At 36.8% G+C, this 19,279-nt stretch overlaps 1 protein-coding gene across 7 annotated transcripts in view; it reads left to right on the top strand.

Annotated features, from left to right (window-relative positions):
* KIF6 (kinesin family member 6) overlaps positions 1 to 19,279 on the top strand; it is a 381,890-nt gene that overhangs the window by 83,233 nt on the left and 279,378 nt on the right. For 6 of the 7 annotated variants that reach the window (XR_012517286.1, XM_003923246.3, XM_074397999.1 and 3 more), the window contains one exon: positions 18,034 to 18,163. The exons of the other annotated variant lie outside the window; for it this stretch is intronic. Coding sequence is in view for 5 of the 6 variants with exons in the window: in XM_003923246.3 (XP_003923295.2) it covers positions 18,034 to 18,163 (130 nt within the window). In the remaining variant the exon portion in view is untranslated. The remainder of the gene's footprint in view (positions 1 to 18,033; positions 18,164 to 19,279) is intronic. 7 annotated transcript variants of the gene reach the window in all.

Raw genomic sequence — 19,279 nt, 5'->3', positions numbered from 1 at the left:
ATATTGCTCTAGATGTTTATATTTACAATAAATTCCTCAGAAGTAGGGAGTATGCCTTACTTGGTTTTGTAGTCTTTCTGCTGCCTAAGCCAGAATAAGTCCTTAGTAATTTGTAAAAATTATTTGCTGAATTGAAACTGTGAAGTAGATGTTTTGAAATGAGAGTGTAGAGGGAAAAGAACAGAGCATGAGCTCTTTTCATCTGAATCTAATTGACGTGGTTTGGTACAGCCTAACTAGGGGAAGAGCTGGGAATGAGGAAAGTCCATTGAACTCTAAGAGAGGTAACATAATTTGTAGAATAAAAAGTACTTGATTAGAAGTCAGGAAATTGGGGTTCCAGTCCCAGTCTTAGGTAAATCATTTCATTTTTCTGGATTTCTCTGTTTGTAAAATGTGGGCATTGGATTAAGTAGTATCTAACAGTCTTTCAGCCTCCAATGTGAAGAGTTAAAAAGATTGGTGACCTTCACAGGAGAGGACTTACCTGTTGAGTTTTCTATCCTTCACAAAAGGAGAAGTGATTTCAGTATTTTCAGATGTGCTCCTTTTAGAAAAGAGCAAGCCTCTTGAGAGCAGGTGCAATGCCTTAGTCCACCCTGTGTCCTCCACATTTCTCAGCATGGTTGGCATTCAGCAGTCATTCTCAATACTGGTCAGATTGTCTCCAGAGATGTTGCTAGCTTTCATCTTCAGCTACTGTTCTTCCTTTAGTAGCTTTGTCCTCTCGTTGGAGAATTCATTGACTCAAGTTAGAAGTGACCTCAGTTATAAAACAGTTGTTTTCAAGAAACTACCACATACATATACAAAAGTGGTTTGAACCTGTTCTTATTCTCACATTCTGGACTGTAATTACATGACAACAAATCCCATTTAAATAAAAATGTAATTAAGAAAGAAGAGTGGCATATCCAAGTCACATAATGCCTATTACTTCAAATATATTCACTACTATAAAATTTCAGAACAATTCAAGAATAGGATAGTCTTTTGGTGTGGAGATAATGAAGTCTGACTGGTATTGAATCTGCTAGTTTTCTGGGGGCTTTAGAAGAGTTTGCCTTTTACTAAGATAATAAAATAATTATTTATAATGAAATTTTTTTGTTGTTGTTGCTCTACTTGGATTAGATTAAGCATCTGTGCTATTAATTTGATTTTACACACTCTTTACCTGGGACATACTATAACTCTGAAATTCTAGCTGTGTGGTTGACTGGTTTCATTGTTGTGAGCTGAAAGGTCTCAAACACTTTGAATGCCTTTTAAAAATGGGAGGCAAAATGTCTGTTGACTTTGGTCTCCAAACTTATAGTCATCCATTTGAGGGACAGTGGCAATATACCCATTTTATCTCTTTTGCATTCTTATACTAGGCTTAACTGTATAAAATTAAACTCAGGGTCACGTTGGTATGGCACAGTAATAACCATCAGTTACAGCTTCCTTACCATTGAGTGGCACAGCTTCCCCAAATATCACCTGTGAGATGCTCTTGTCACATACACTCTGCTTTTTCTATCTTTTTTTTTTTTAACATTTTAAGATGTACCACTTGTCTGCTTTTGCAGAAACTTTTGCCTATAAACTGTCTGTGAATTTTGTATGTATTACATCAGGGCACTAGACTAAAGGCATTTTCTTTTTTGCAAATGTTGCTATAGTCATTTGTTTAGTAAATATGGAAATACTGACATCTAAATTAATAATCAAAAGTGATTAAACCAAACTTAACCAAGATCAAATACATAATTGAATAGTTCAATAACTACTATAGAAATTGAATTCATAATTTTAAAGTTCCACAAAATGAAATCTTTAGACTTAGATGGTTCTACTGGAAAATTCTACTAAATATTTAAAGAAGAATTAACACCAATTTTACAAAGTCTCTTTCAGGAAATAGAAGAGAGAACAATTCCTAGGTTATTCTGTGAGTCTGGTATTGTCCTGATACCAAAACCAGGCCAAGACTGTTAAAAAAAAAAATGCTACAGGCTGGTATTTCTCATGAATATAGGCTCAAAAATCCTCAACAAAATATTGACAATTGTATCCAACAATGTATAAAATGAATACTATATCATGACCAAGTGAGATTTATTCTAGATTGCAAAGCTGCTTCAACATTTGAAAAGCGATCAGCTTAATCCACAGACTAAAGAAGAAAAATCACATGAAGCTCAGAAAAAGTATTTAATACCTATTCTTGATAGAAATCTTAACAAGTTAGAAATAAGGAGAATCATCTCAATTTGTTAAAAGGCATCTACAAAACACTTCAGCTAGCATCATGTGTAATAGTGAAAGACTGAATGTTTTCCTCGTAAGATCAGAAACAATGCAAGAATGTCCACTCTCACAACTCTTTTTCAATATGGTATAGAAATACTAGTCACTGCAGTAAGGAAAAACAAGAAATAAAAGACATATATATTGTCTACTAAAATATGCCCTAATTTGCAATCTCTTCTGAAAAAAAAGAAGCAGAGAGAACACGTTCTAACTCGTTCACTGAGCCCAGCATTGTCCAAACACCAAAAGCAGACAAATGTGTTACAAGAAAGGAAGACTACAGACTAATATCTCTTGTGACCACACATGCAAAAATCCTCGACAAAATAGCAAATCATATTAAAAAATGTATACAGAGAATTATATACTATAGCCAAGTGAGATTTATTGAAGGTATGCAAGATTAGTTCAGAGTTCAAAAACCAATTAATGTCGTCCAACGCATGAACAGTCTAAAGAAGAAAAATAATATTATCATTTCAATAGGTGCAGAAAAAATATTTGACAAAATTCAACATCCTCTCATGATAAATACTCTCAGGAAACTAGAAATGGAGGAAATATTCTCATCTTGATAAAGAATATCTACAAAATGCCTATAGGAAACATTACATATAATGATGAGAAGTTAGAGGCTTTCCCCCTAAGATCAGAAACAGGGAAAGGATGTCCCTCTCACCACTCTTGATTCAACACTGTACTGGAAGTCCTAGCTAATGCAATAACACAAGAAAAAGAAATTAAAGTTATTGTGAAGAAAGAAATACAAATGCCTTTGTTGACAGGTGATTTAATTATCTATGTAGAACATCTCAAAGAATTGACAAATGAATTCCTAAAACTCATAAGTGATTATAGCAAGGTTGCAGAATACAAGGTTAAGGTACAATAGTCAATTGTTTTCATATATGCCAACAATAAATAATTGGAATTTAAAATTTAAAATAGAATACTGCTTACATTAGCATCAAAAAATGAAATACATATAAATCTGACAAAGTTAATAAAATAAATCAAAGAATATCTAAATAAAAAGATATTCCATGTTCTTGGATAAGAAGACTCAATATTGTTAAGATGTCAGTTCTTTCTTACTTGATTTGTAGATAAAGTATAGATCAATTTAATCTAAAGCAAATTCCTAGTAAATTATTTTGTAGATATCAATAAACTGACTATAAATTTTACAGGAAATGCAAAAGATCCATAATAGCCCACACAATACAGAAGAAGAACAAAGTCAAAAGACTGACATCACCCAACTTCAAGATGGTAATTAAGGCAGTATGGTAATGGCAAAAGAACTGACAAATATACCAGTGGAACAGAATAGAGAGCCCAGAAACAGATCCTTGAAAATATAGTCAACTGATTTTTGGCAAAGAAGCAAAGGCAATTCAATGGAAGTGGGATAGACTCTTTTATTAATAGTCATGGAGCAACTGGATATGCACACATGAAAAAAGTGAATCTAGACATGGACCTTACACCTTTCACAAAATTAACTTGACCAGAATGTACAATGCAAAACTATAAGTCTTCTAGAAGGTAACATAGGAGAAAATCCAGATGACTTTGGGATTGCCAGTGAGTTTTTAGATGCATCATCAAAAGCATGACCAATGAAAGAAAAATTTATAAATTGAACTTTATGAAAATTAAAAACTTCTGTTCTGTGAAAGACACTGTTAAGAAAATGAAAAGACAAGTCACAGGCTTGAAGAAATTAGTTACCAAACACATATCTGATAAAGATACAAATATACAAAGAATTATATCTGAAATATATAAATAATTTTTAAAATTCAACAATAAGAATATAAATGCCCCAATTAAAAAAATGTGCAAAAGATCTGAGCAGACACTTCACTGAAGAAGATACACTTATGACAAATAGCGTATGAAAAGAAGCTCAACATCACCTGTCATTAGGAATTGCAAATTAAAACAGTGGTAATATGCCACTACATACAAATTAGACTGGCTAAAATCTAAAATACTAACACCAAATGCTGGCAAGGATGTTGAGCAACAGGAACTCTTATTCATTGCTGGTGGGAATGCAGAATGATACCACTGCTTTGGAAGACAAATTGACAGTTTCTTAGAAAATTAAATATACTTTTACCACACAACCCGGCAACTGCACTCCTAGGTTTTTACCCAAATTAATCAAAAACTTATGTTCTACACAAAAATCTTCCCACAAATACATATAGCAGTCTTATTCATAATTGCTAAAAATTGGAAGGAACCAAGATGTTCACAGATAAACTATAGTACATCCATACAGGGGAATGTTATTTGGCTACAAAAAGAAATAAGCTTTTAAGCCACAAAAAGACATGGAGGAAATGTAAACACATATGGCTAAGTGCAAAAGTTAGCATGAAAGTCTACATACTGTATGATTCCAACTATATGGCATTCCAGAAAAGGCAAAACTATAGAGACAGTGAAAGATCAGTGATTGTCAGAGTTGAGGGGGAGGGGTAGAAGAATAAAGAGGTGAAGCACAGGGAGTTTCTGCATGGTGAAACTGTTCTATATGATACTGTAATGGTGGGCATATGATATAATACATTTGCCAAAACCCACAGAATTTACAATACAAAGAGTGAACCCTGATGTAAACTATAGACTTTAGTTAATAAGATGGCAACAAAAAGGAATGAACTATTGAGAAAATCAACAACTTGGATGACTCTTCAGGGAACTACGTTGAGTAAGAAAAGCCAATCCTGAAAGGTTTATGTGCTGTATGATTCCAACTCGTGAACAAATTAGTGGATACAGAGTTAGGGAGGGGAGTGGGAATGGTTAGACAAGGTCAACACAAAGGATTCTTGTGACAATGCAGTGTTCTGTGGCTCTGGATACACAGAGTTACCCATGTGATAAAACTGCATAGAACTAAATGCATACACAGACACACACAAGTGAACATAAGCAAAACTGGGGAAATTCCATAGAATTAAATATTAAATGCACACACAAACACATGCAAGTGAATACAAGCAGAACTGGGAAAATAGCATAGAACTGAAATGTACACACACACACACACACAAACCCAAATGAGTACAAGAAAAACTGGAAAAATCTGAAAAAGATTGGTGGATTGAATTGCCAATATCCTGGTTGTGATATTTTAATACCATAATTTTATAAGATGTTACCATTGGGAAAAACTGGGGAATGGGTACCTGAGATTTCTCTACATTGTTTCTTATAGCTGTATATGAACCTACAATTATTTCAAAAGGTTTAATTTAAATAGTAATTAGCTATATATTTGTATATAGACATACATATGCATATACACACATATGTGTATTAAACCTATTCTGTATTTAGAAATTTTTTAGTATTTCAAATGAAAATAGAAATTCTATTTTTAAAAGCTTCTTATGTCACATGCTATAAAAGGAATATAGTTAGAATCTAAGTTTGTCATACGAGAAGTAAAACAGGATAACTGTTGGTCTCAGCTGTAGAGAAAATAGTCACCTTATTTTAGTATAATTTTAGTAGTCCTAAATAGGGAAGCCTATTCCATTTAGGATTCTAACGATTGTCATGCTTATTACTATAAAAAGGAGTCAGTAAACTCCAGCATTTTCTATTGAATCTTGGCTGTGTTGCATTTTTGAATTTTTCAAAAATTTTTGAATGTGTTGCATTTTTGTCATCAAAGGGGAAAAAGTCGCCAAATGTTAAATTTAAGTTACACATTTCTAATAACTAATGAATAGAAAACACTGTTAAGTGATGCAGAAGTTACAAAAAAAAAATAATGCACAGTCTCTGCTCTCATGGCCTACAGTCCAGTGATGTGAATTCATTCATATATTCAGCAAACATTTATTGAGACCCAACTTTGTCCCAGACATTGTGCTAGGCACCATGTTTGCTAACGTAGTCCCTGTTTTCCTGGAACTCATAGCAGAGAGGATAAAAGTAGTGTAAAATAGCATAAGGTGGAATATGAAAAACACTGTAAGAGAGTCAAAAAAAAAAATGATGAGCTCACAGGAGAAAGCAATCACATCAGTGCAAGAGAGCAGGCAAAGATTCATAGGGAAGATGGCAGATGAAATCATCCTTGAGGGAAGGGGTAGGACTTGGGGCAGTCGAGTGTGGCTTTTGTGTGGAAACAAAGATACAGAAGTTGAAGCATAGGGCTTGTTCTTCGACAGTTAGTAGACCTGTTTGACCTGAACCCAGTAAGGGAGTAGCCAAGAGCATTAAGACTGGCTAGGTAAAAATGCAAGGATTTGGTAGGTAAGGTGTAGCCTTTGGAGATTTTGATTCCAGGACATAACATAATTGGAAGTGCCTATTAGGAAGAAAAATCAGTCAGTAGCGTGTAGGACTGGAATGAGGTGGACAAGAGTCAGAGTATTGTGGGAAGTTATTAGGATTGTTTAGGTGGAAGTAGGAGTAAAAAACAAAGCAACAAAATTGAAAGGCATCATAATCTAGTGGCTTGAAATTTATCTATGTGTAAGAATCACCTGGGATGATTGTTAAAAATGCTAATTCCTGGATTCTACCCCCAGAAAATTCAGATATGGTTAAATAAACATCTCAGGTGATTTGAATGCAGGAGGTTTGCCTTAATCCCTTCCCTCTTCCATATAGGGAAAGTTGTTTTTTGGAATATCAGGAAAATCTCTCAAAAGAGGATAGTGAGCCAGTATTTATTGAGCATCTATTTTATACCAGTTTTTATGCTAAGGACTGTGCATACATTATCTCATTTAAGGGAGTAGGTATTATAATCTATGTTTTAAAGTTGACAAAACTGAGGTTCACAGAGATTGTGTGATGATTCCCCAAGATTTCATGTCTGCTAAGAGCTAGAACCAGGATATTAACCCTGGTCCATTAAACATCAGAGCTGGGGGTGCTGGTGTTCTTTCCTAAGAGACCAGTGTCATGTCCTAGTATTCCATCTGAACTCTGAGCAGACTGTGGTTTCTGGGTTTCTTTAGGTCTCTGGAGTCACTTGTGTCAGTCTGGGTGAGCCAAAGCGTGTTTAGTTCAGCCCCACCTGTTGCATGTCAGACTCTCTGCAAAGGTCTGAAAGTAAATGTTCTTCATCTCAAAGGGCTCTGGTTCTAATAGAACAGACTCAAAAACTGATCATTTCAGTTGTGCGTAGTGACAGGATGCCCTGGGTTCTCTGGGGGCAGAAGAGAGGAAGCTGATTTCAGTCTCGGGGTTCAGAGAAGACTGGATTAGGCTCCACCACATTATGGTCTCCAGCCTCAGCTGGGCCCTCAGCCTGCTGAGCCTGGTGCTTTTTGTTCCCGTCCTCACAATATTGTACCAGATACTCATCTCTTTGGTCAACTACTCCCTGCCCCAATTCTCTCTGAAGCCTGTGGTATCCCTATCTGAGAAAGAATATGGAAACTGGCAAACATGAATTGCCTCAACTTCCTGCCTGCCAGCCTTGCTGTCACTCACCTACTTTCCTCTAGTCTCAGGAACTCTGTCCTTTTCTGAGCCAGTTCTCCTCTTTACACTCTGGACCCTCCTTGCATCAGCTGTAAACTTGTTCTATTTGGCCTACACATTTTGTGTTTAAAATTTTTTAACTTAGTACTTATAGATGAGGTATACATCCTTCAGTTCTTAGTACTACCTTTTGCATTACATGTTTCATTTGTGTGTTTTTTTTCTGATTCCTATGGGGATTTGAGGGGACTCCCAGGCCTATAAGCATAGATTTCAAAGCTAACTCCAGTCTTTTCTTAAACTGAGTCAATTACTTGCACAGCTGAAATGATAACCTCTTGAGGAGTTGGGGGTGCTTTCCTGTAGGATGATGTGAGTGACCAGTGACCAGTGATGTTAAGTCCTCCTCTATGGCTTGGCTGGGGACTCTGTACCTTGAGAACTGAAACATTGCCAATGATCATGACAAAGGGAATAGAAAGTCCCTCTAGCCTGAAAATGACACAATTCCACACAAAGCCTGTGTTACTAGAGTAATAACAGGAGGGAAAGCTGGCATCCTCCACTCTCAGTAGCCAATTGAAGGAGATTGTTCTCAATATCAGAAATGTCTTAGACAATTAGGAGGTTGTCTTAGTCAGCCTGGGTTGCCATAACAAAATACCATAGACTGGGTAGCTTAAACGACAGACACTTACTTCTCACAGTCCTGGAGGCTGGGAATTCCAAGATCAAGGTACTGTCAGATTTGGTGTCTGGTGAGGGTTCTCTTCCTGACTTGCAGACTGTTGCCTTCTCACCTTGTGGTGGTGGTGGGGCGGGGGCGGGGAGAGAGAGAGAGAGAGAGAGAGAGAGCGCTCTTATAGGTATACTAATACCATCGTGGAATTGGGACCCCACTCTCATGACTTCATTTAAACCTAATTACCTCCCAAAAGCCCCATCTCTAAATATCATCATATTGGGATTTAGGGCTTCAACATATGAATTTGGAGGGGACACAAACATTTAGTCCATGTAATAGAAATGTTGGCTTTCACCAGCCATTGCCTAATAAGTGATGTGTGGAAGGATAGGAATAAACAGTTTCAGTGTTTTCACTCATATATCTGGAGTGTAGAAATATATCAGTGATATATAGCGCTTTTAGTGACATGAGATTAATTAATGACAGGAAAAATATTGTCGCCTCATTCTATTCCATTTTCCTTGTGCCATGTGTATAAACAAATGCATACACTTTGTTCTGTCATTAAGAGGTTAAATACACATTCTAAGCCACATATTAATATGGGTTTGTTTTGCTTTGACATATTGTCCTGTTAGTCTTCACAAACTGCTTTATGAATTGATTTATTCTAATAGTCCATCATTTTCAGAATTTATTCTCAATTTTCAGTATATAATGCAAAACCTTAGGATTATTTAAAACAGCTTTGAATGATTCTAAGTTTGCTTGGTCACTTTATTCTGTTCTTTAGAAAAATGCACAGGGTTTAGAAACACATCTATCATAGCCCAACTGATAGAGAAAAAAATTATTACAACCTTTTGAGAGCGTTACTACCATGTATACCAACAATTTACCATATTGCAAGAATCTCAATTAGCTCTTTTGAGTGCATTATAAAGAATTTAAACTGTATTCTTATCTTCAATTAACTTACCATTTTGTTAGAAAATGGAATATGTACATGAAACACCCAAAGAGGCTTCTGTACAACACAGCTGCTCTTGACTACCCGCGAATAATGTATGTACATGTGAAAAGAACATACACGTGATTTAGAGCTGGAGTCATCTCATAAAAGGAGCCCACCTCTTTTATGCAGCAGATGGGGCTGAACTGGACAAGCTTTGGCTCACCGAGACTGACACAAGTGACTCCAGAGGCCTAAAGAAACCCAGAAACCTCAGTCTGCTCAGAGTTCAGGTGGAATACTGGGGATACGACATGGATCTCTTAGGAAAGAACACCAGCACCCCCACCTCTGATGTTTAATGGACCAGCGTTAATGGCCAGTTGTTTCCTGTCACTACCTACTCAGGCCTCTTTTAACAACCCTGTCTCTGTTCCCACAACCCTCATTGGTTTCCTAGTTTTCCTGACGTATGACAAGACCAAAGTTCTGACTGAGCCAAGAGCTGACAGTGCTGCTGAGGTGGGAGCAGAGCAGAGCTGGCCTGAGACAGGACATATGGGCAGAGCCTTTAGAGTGAAGTCTAGGAGAGGGAAGTGAAGAGATTATGTCAGATGGCTGCAGGAGTTATCTGGGCCAGGTGATGAAGGTCACAAGCAGTGTATTAATCTCCCTGCTCTGGAACTTCCATAGCCGGTAGCCTATATGTGATTCTGCAGTTAATTGTAATTGGCCTTGTGTTTTTAGATTGAATTCTAAGGTAGTTGAAGATGTTCTACAAAATGAAAGTTAGTTATTAGGAAACAGAGATAAGACTGATTGTATTCAGACCAGCTGGCCAGCTATTATCTATCAGTATTTATCTAACTGATCTAAGAAGCAAGCCCTAGGAATAAACCATTTGGAAAAAGAATGGCAAAATCTCTTTTACAATAGCAAAAGAAAGTAAAATGCTCAGGAAATGTTCAGGAACCTTGTGAAGAAGATAGTACATTTTTCTATGAAAATAAAGGAAGATTTGAAAATAGAGTTGTTAATCTGTTTCTGAGATTAAATACCTTAAAGGAGTATTCTTTTTTTTTTTTTTTTTTTTTTTTTTTGATACGGAGTTTCACTCTTGTTACCCAGGCTGGAGTGCAATGGCGCGATCTCAGCTCACTGCAACTTCTGCCTCCTGGGTTCAGGCAATCCTCCTGCCTCAGCCTCCTGAGTAGCTGGGATTACAGGCACACGCCACCAAGCCCAGCTAATTTTTTGTATTTTTACTAGAGACGGGGTTTCACCATGTTGACCAGGATGGTCTCGATCTCTTGACCTCGTGATCCACCCGCCTCGGCCTCCCAAAGTGCTGGGATTACACTCTTGAGCCACCGAGCCCGGCCAAAGGAGTATTCTTATGTTAATGTATAGGTTCAGTAAAATTCCAAACAAAATCACAGGGGTTTTAAAGAACGTATATGTGATTCCAGAGTTTATCTGAAAGGGTAGACAACCAAGAAGAGAATTTTTCAAAAAGTAGAGAAGTGAGAGAAAATTAATGACACTGTCTATTCAAATTAAGTAAAAATTCAAATTAAGTAAAAAATAATGAAATCATGTTCTGCTACTTCTAAATTAAACAGATTGTATCATACAATCTTTTAATGTATATAGAGGGAAGAATTTTTCAGTCAACAGTATTGGACATTTGTATTAGTAAAGTAACAACTGCAGGAAATAGCAGCCTAACTTACAATAACTTAACCAAATAGTCTGTTCCTTGCCACACCCCAAGCCTCACCTCTTTCACACCACCACACCTTAAAGATTCCAAAAACAGGCAGGGAGGGCTGTTTGTGTGTGTGTGTGTGTGTTTATTGCAATGTTACTTAAAACAGCCTTGAATTGGAAGCTACGAATTCTCATAATAAGAATAGTTAAACATTTTCATTAATACATCCTAACCCTAAAATATTGTGTAACTATTAAAAATATGTTGTAGGCTGGGCACAGTGGCTCACACCTGTAATGCCAGCACTTTAGGCAGCCAAGGTGGGCAGATCACCTGAGGTCAGGAGTTCAAGACCAGCCTGGCTAACAATGGCAAAACCTCGTCTCTACTAAAAATACAAAAATTAGCTGGGTGCAATGGTGGGCACCTGTAATCTCAGCTACTTGGGAGGCTGAGGCAGGAGAATCGCTTGAACCTGGGAGGTAGAGGTTGCAGTGAGCTGAGATCTTGCTACTGCACTTCAGCCAAGGCAATAGTGCAAGACTCAGCCTCAAAATAAATAAATAAATAAATAATAAAATGTTGTTAAGCGGTGATCAAAGGAGAGTAACATGCACACATTTATAATTTTATGACAAATCTGCAAAATGTGTGTAAGAAAATTAAGGAAATCTATTAACATACTTGCATTGTCCTTGTGATGAGACTCTGCCTTCTTGGTTCTTTTTACTTTCATACTTTTCCACAAGAAGCATGTATTATGCTTATAGTTGGAAAAATAATAAACCGTATTTTAAAATGAAAATAAATAAAAGTAAATAAATTCAGAACTTGGAAAATGCAATATCATAAACTAAGGGGTATATAAAGCTATTTACCTGGCAGAGGAAATGCTATGGTTTTCCAGAATTACAAATCCATTGCCTTTAGATGTATCTATTCTTATAGTTTTACCAAATGTGTAAAACTTGAGCACATAATTTGTGGTACTACTACTATAAAATCTGAATAAGAAAACAAGTATTAGCAAAAATGGGAGAAAATTTTCTTTGAAAAAAAGTTGGCAGCTCTAAAGAAAACAAATTTTAGCGCATGGCTCTATAATTACTATATGGAATTAAGCCAAACAAGACATTTCATTAAATGGTGAGTTATTTGTAAGCCTGGAGCATCAGAAGGAACATGATATGGCTGAATGTTGTTAGAAATTAACAAGGAATACTAGTGTAACAAGCACAGTTTTTTGATTACGTAGAGTGTCTCAACGGGGACTTAGAAGTCAGAGTTGGGTTTTAGGGATTCTTTAGTTGGCAATTGGTTGAGAGAGTTAAGCTTTGTCTAAAGACTTGAAGTCAGTACAAAGGAATGCTTTTAAATTAAGACTGGGGGCATCTGTTATCTGTCCTGTGATGCTGTATCAGAATGAGGTTGGAAAACAAGCCATATTATATTGGATTAATTTTTACAAACATTTAAATTAGATCTTATGGTTTGTAGAATGTGACTTAACTCTAGCCTGGCATGGCTTTGGGTCTTGCTTATAATTTGATGTCTTGTTCCCACAGAAAGTTTGTTCTGTGAATCTTATGGTCTCTGTTTTAACATTAATGCTGGTCGGTTGTGCCGAAATTCCAAAAGGGAGGATGCATAACGAGGCGTGTCCAACGTCCTTTCCTATCATGCCTGGGAATTTGGTTTGTCAGGTTTTCTAGCATCTCCTTGGCCAACAAAGGGTCCATTCAGTTGGTTGAGGGGCTTAGGATTTTATTTTTAGTTTACAAATATCATGTGATCAGCTATATTCTGCATCGTCAGTAAAACGATATGATGTTAGATAAAATTATGAAGAAAAGATATGATTTTCAAGCTACTAGAAGAGCTTTCAAAATATCTTAATAATAGTTAGAAAAAACATCCATTGCTTTTAGCCCATTTTGTCTAGGTTGACACCAACACAGAAATGTATATTTCAGGTTCCTAAAACTTTCCCAAGAAACGTATTTCAAGTATTTAATTTTATCGCAGAGGAAACCTTTTAGAAAGTTGTAATCAATCTAAAGAAAATGTGCCTTTGAATTTGTTTAAATGCAGAAAGGAGGGTTCACCTTACATACTTTCCCTAAAACTTTGCAACTCTCCTTTTGCCTAAATCTTCACCATAAAGAGATTCTGAGAAAATGTATTGGGGTGGAAAAAAGGGGTATTGAGAACTGACAAACAAGTGAGTATTCTCTTTATTTAAGTGATGGGTGTTGGGACTATGTTTACAACACATGAAACATGTCTAGTTATTTCGAAGAGCCTGGTGCACCCTCACCCACTGTCATGAGGCCCACCTGCTCTTGACATTGCACTAGGCCAAGGCGTCTAGACAGTGTCCTCTAGTCTGTATGACCTCTAGTCACCTTTATGTGACTTACTAAAAGGCACCCCTGCCACCTTTTGGAAAATTGTTGCAGTATGCTGATTTTGTTAGAAGGCTCTTTGTTGCCTTATGACAGACACTTTTCATGATAACTGTACGAACCCATGATGTGAATGGCACCCCCTCAGACATGGCACCATTGTGTAGTGCATGACCTACACCATCATATGAGACATTTGCAAGTAGATAAAAATAGAAATCATCATGGCAACACTTACCTATAACATGAACATTAGAAACCATGCTCATTGCAATAATGCCTGGGAAGTTCCCATTCAGCAAGTTGGTGGTGCTGAAATATGGAGGTAGGGTGTGGGGTGGGAAGGATTCTTTCATTGATAGCTTTCGTTATTGAGAACAAGAGCCAGCCTATTGCTCTGTATATGTGTTTCAGTCCGTTAAATAGAGCCTGCAAATTCCAACTACTTAGCCAAATGGAAAAGATTCTCTGTTTACAGAGAAAACACAAAGCTTGCTTCTTCCCCATCATTAAGCAAGCTGAGTATACTTAGCAGAACTTTTCCATTTAGGTATCCAAGTCAAGGCTATCAGTGACTTTTTCCTTGAAATCTAAACATTTTAGAAACATTTTGCAGGGAAAACTGTTCACAGGCCTGTTAAAAAAAATCAAATAAATAGTTTGGGGGTTTCCATCTTGGAATTAGAATGTTTATTTAAGAAACTCTAATAAAGCTCTCTTTCAAGCCCATGAAAATTATAGTCAGAACCAAGTGGTAGACTAAGGATCCAGGAAATAGCTATTGATTTGTGAGGGACAGAGGGAAAGAAAAAGCCAGGAAAGGAAGGAACTTGATGAGAAACTTTTTGTAATGGTCCTTATTTCCTTCAACTTTGAAAAACCATTTCACTGGCAGTAGAATTTAAAACACTCTCACTCTGCAACTACCTCTCCCAGGCAACAGGTAGTGCCCAGGGCATGGCTCAGGCTGGGCTTCTATGAGCAAAGGCATGAACGTAGGTGGGGCTGGCACACTGATTACAAGACTTGGTGCAAAAAGGATTTTCAGTGGGGGCAGGCAGGGCAATATGGGAAAGTCCAAAGCATCACACCCAAGGGATTGGGCAGAAATCAGGAAAGAATCTGAAAACTGGAAAGAAGAGACCCTGATTGGTGAGGGAGGATTGTGTCTCAAAGATTCCAAAAGGATGCCAGAAGTGGACCCTTTTATAGGGTGCCCACAAGTGAGCCCTAAGCAGAGAGAAGCCCATGAAAGAAAACTCTAACCTGCCTTTTTATTTACTTTTTAAAACTTCCATGGTGAAGAAATCAGAAAATAGTGAGGAACACATGGTACCAACGCATAGGGGTGGGTTACAAAAGATAGCCAAAAGTTCTGTGAAGAAATGCCAGGGGCATGTGCAAAGTATATTTCGATCAAAATGACAAAGCTGGACGAGCACCTGGAAGTAAATGTAGACGTGTAATAGTTCTGAAGTAGCTACATTGGAGATCAAAGGCTCTGAGTGATTTAGAAGAAAAAAGTAGCTTAGTAAAATATCATTGATGGCATTTAACATTTTTACCTTATGCATGTAATTATTCTATATAAATATAATCCGAAATTGGTGATGCATATAAGGTTATCTAATAAATGAGTATGCTTAGAATTCCATACTTGCTTGTTCTCTGCATTTCCAGTTTCAGTGAAGTAATAATGAAGGATATAGGTATCCTTACTGTCCTTACTATCACTTATATTTTTTGATTCAGTAATGATATAAACCCTATGGATGTTTAGGTAGACCCATAATCCCCAGTTGAGCATTAGTTACTGTGTGGTTAATGTTGTGTGACTTAGTATACCCACCAGATGCATGGTTAGGGCAGTAGAAAAGAAACTTCCCCTGGAAGGACAGTGTTTTTGAAATATTCAGTGACCTTCCCTATTAGTAGATGTGACTCTTCAGTGTCTTCAGCTATTATACAACCAAGAAAATTAGTAACTTTACCCTCTGGGCATGAAGTGCAACTGGATGGAAAATAAAGATAAGAAATCAGAAACCTCCTCTCCATGTGTCTACTGAAGGGATATGAAAGTCATTGGCTCTCACCCTTGGCCTCACACTAGAATCACCTGGGACTTTCACAAATTCTAATACCCAGACCATACCCTGGACCAATCAAATCAGAATCTCTTATGATGAGACCTAAGCAGCAGTGCTGTGTATGGGGGTCTAGGGAAAGTGGGATGAGTGGGGGTGGGGTGTGTATTCACAGATAGTTCCTTTTGAGAATACCTGGATTAAATGAAATAAGACAAGTGCCTGACATACATTTAGTGACCCGTGAGTATATGCACCACCCTTGAATTGCTTCCTGCTACTCCATCTCTCCCTTTTGTGTCTGTCTTGGTCTTTCCAAGTGTATCACAGGTGACTTTGCCTCAGAATTTCGAGAATTCATTTTTGACTTCATGCTGATGAAGGCAGAACTCTCTTCTTTTCTCACTTTTTCTTTTTGTATTTTATTTTTTTTAGAGACAAGGTCTCACTCTGTCTTGCAGACTGGAGGGCGGTGGTACAATCATAGCTGACTGCAGGCTTGAATTCCTGGGCTCAAACTATCCTTCTGCCTCAGCTCTCAGAGTAGAGACTATAGGTACACCACCATGTCCAACTAATTTTATTTTTTATTATTTGTAGAGACAAGGTTTTGCTTTGTTGACCAGGCTGGTATTGAACTCCTGGCTTCAAGCCATCCTCCCACCTCAGTGTCCAAAGTTCTGGGATTACAAGCATGAGCCACTGCACCTGGCCCTTTTCTCACTTTTAATATACCATCTCATTATTTATTTTGTTACTTTATCTTCCAATATTACTTAACTTCTTTCACCTATAAGCCCCAGAATCTGTGGCTTTAGGAAGAATCATTACTTCTGTGTGTCTAGGGATTTAATTTAGCCAAACTTTCTTGAGTACTTCAGAAAAATCAGGGTGGAAATAAAGTTTAAGAATAAAGGGAGTTTTTAAAAATAGAATACAACTCATCCATTTCAATTCAATTCAATTCAAATGCCTTTCTCTTTTCCAAGCATTTTTAATAAGCTCACTTAAGAGTCTTGTTGAAAAATAAATAAATTATACTTGTTTTCATTAAGAGAAAAGATCTTTTTCCATTTTTGCTGGTATTGTTGAAGGAAACAAAAAGGAGTCTAAAACTTGGCAAAGGAGTACATTTTTAGTGACATATTGGTCACAGATGTGCTAGTAGAGCTACATTTTCTTCCTGCCATTAGGATTTTAAGTGCCCACAAATTACATATGAAAGTCCAGATAACTTTCTTACAAAAGGGAAAGATGAAAATAATTAGGACACTTGCAAAATCTTCATTTTTAAGATAGCTAAATAAATTTCTGTGAAAAAGAAAGTGACACACGTTCATCTGCTAGTTTTTCTTTTAAAAGAAAAGTAGTGCTGGATGATGCCAACATTTACTCAATGTCATCAATTCCAAATGTTTTAAGCAAGTGAAGATACCTGCGATACTCTTTGGCAACACTTGTGAATAATAAGATTTCCTTTCCTTAACCATTCTTAAGAAAATCAAGAAGGCAAAATTTCAGATGTAGAAAGGAAGTTTCTTTCATAACTTTATGGCTCAAATCTGCAGGCCTGTGGAGCAGAGTATGAGGAGTTTAGCCAAATTTCGTTCCATTGCAGAAAGTCCTGAAAGAACTTTAGGGAGAATATTGACAAGCCAACCCTGGAAACAAGGTTAGGTTAGGATTCACCTGGGAGGAAACAGTGTTGGCATCAGGATTCCCATTAAGGTAGTTGTAATAGATGAATGTAATTCCAGATCTAAGGCTCTGACTAAAAGGATGTCATGGAAGGAAAAGGTATGTTGTAAATGAAAAGGCATCAAGAAACAGATTTGACAGGCATTGAAATAATAATGGCAAGCTAAATCTTTATTATAAGACTTATTGAAAAATTTTTATTCACTTTTATAAGAAAACTCGATAGGAGAATAACTCCTAGAAGGGTGACAGATGCCTCAATTTTCATCATGTTTAAGTTGGTAAGTGAACCAGTTTGAAATGCCATGTAAATTAAAAGTGATATGAAATTGAGCAAAGGAATGAGTTTACTGCCTATGTAATAAACTGAATTATGACACAGAAAAAATATGGCCTAGTTTCCTGATATGTAGGTAGAAAATTATCTGTTTCCATTTTTAATTTAATAAGAATATGCATTGTAAGATGATTTAGCGATCTGATTATTACAATGACAGGTGGCCTTAAATCAGGAGCTTGTAATATATTTTTCAGTCTCAAAGCTATTTGATGTACTGTCAAGGGAATGTCAGTGTTTGATTCTAATCCAGTGCTGTCTGATATCTTGTGTGTTATTTGGTTTTATAAGTTCAAGACGTCATACTGTACAGCTTTTTAAAAGCCTGTAGGGAAGACTTCAAGTTCTTTTCATTCTCAGCAGTACCTTGTTTTCTTGCTTCCCATTTTCCTAGGAAAGTGACAATATTGGAGGACCCTGATCAGAACATTCACCTGAAAAACTTATCTCTTCATCAGGCAACCACAGAGGAAGAAGCTCTGAATTTGCTCTTTTTAGGAGACACCAACCGAATGATTGCAGAGGTAATAAACTTCCCTCTGCAAGCTGTTTTTCCAACATTGTAAGATATAGTATCTGTAACTAAGGTGGAGAAAAAAACATATAGTAGAAATTTAGGGACAACATTAACCTTAAAAAATAATCCCATCAAAATCTCACATGCAGATAAGGAAGCCCAGATCTAGAGAAGTGAGGAGACTTTACCTAGGTTACCCAGCTAGCTAATGAGCAGGAACAGAAATTGAGACCTCTGGATTCTCAATCCACTGCTTTTTCTATTTTAGGGTATTTTTATATTTTTAGGTTTTATACCAATTGATTTGTTAATTAATGACAGCTTATTACATATAGGAAGTTTTTTATATTTTCTAAAATTTAAAAATACTCAGTCCATTTTTCCTAACCTGAAATCATCCAAATGTTGGCATGTGTTTACATATCCATATATTTTCATTTAGTTAGTGGGTTAATATGTATAAAGTACTAGAACAATGCACTGAACATAAGAAGTACTCTACGCATTTGCAGCTATTGTTGGCGTACCTGGGAACACCACCGTAGTGTCAGTGCAATATTTGGAACATATTTACGTTAAAAATTATTCATTGTTAATCTGACATTCAAATTTAACTGAGTTCCCATTTTATCTGAGAATTCTATGCAGGAGCTAGGATTGACCTGGCTTCCTCAGGGGCCCAAATTGTAACTGGTTTCCGATTGCAGATGGAAGGTTATGAAGCTCTCATCCAGCTCCACTGTGGTGAAAGGAATGGCTTGGCGGTGGTGCTGATGGTGTGGGAACAGTTCCTCAGATGAACAGCCTGCTGCTATCACTGGCATTTTCTTTTTAAACCATGCTCCCAGAGTTCTAGATTTTACTTGTCTCTGATAACAAGTATTAGGTGAGGGTAGTAATCTGAAAGGTTAAGTAGTCTAAGAAAAATCTCCATCAAGTGACCTTTTATTCAGCCCCATGTCTGCCCTCTGAAATATCCCACCTTAGAGGCAAGATAAACCAATACAAACTAAATTCAGATAGTGAAAGCATGGCATCGATATCTGTTATTATTTTGGGCCCTTAGTTTTTGTTTTTGTGGCAGTTACTAGTTCTTCGTCAATACTTTTCAAAACACTAGCTA

This window comes from Saimiri boliviensis, chromosome 4, assembly GCF_048565385.1.
Source record: "Saimiri boliviensis isolate mSaiBol1 chromosome 4, mSaiBol1.pri, whole genome shotgun sequence".
NCBI lineage: Eukaryota > Metazoa > Chordata > Mammalia > Primates > Cebidae > Saimiri > Saimiri boliviensis.
The sequence above is the reverse complement of the archived record's forward strand: the minus strand, read 5'-3'. Positions and strand labels throughout refer to the sequence as shown.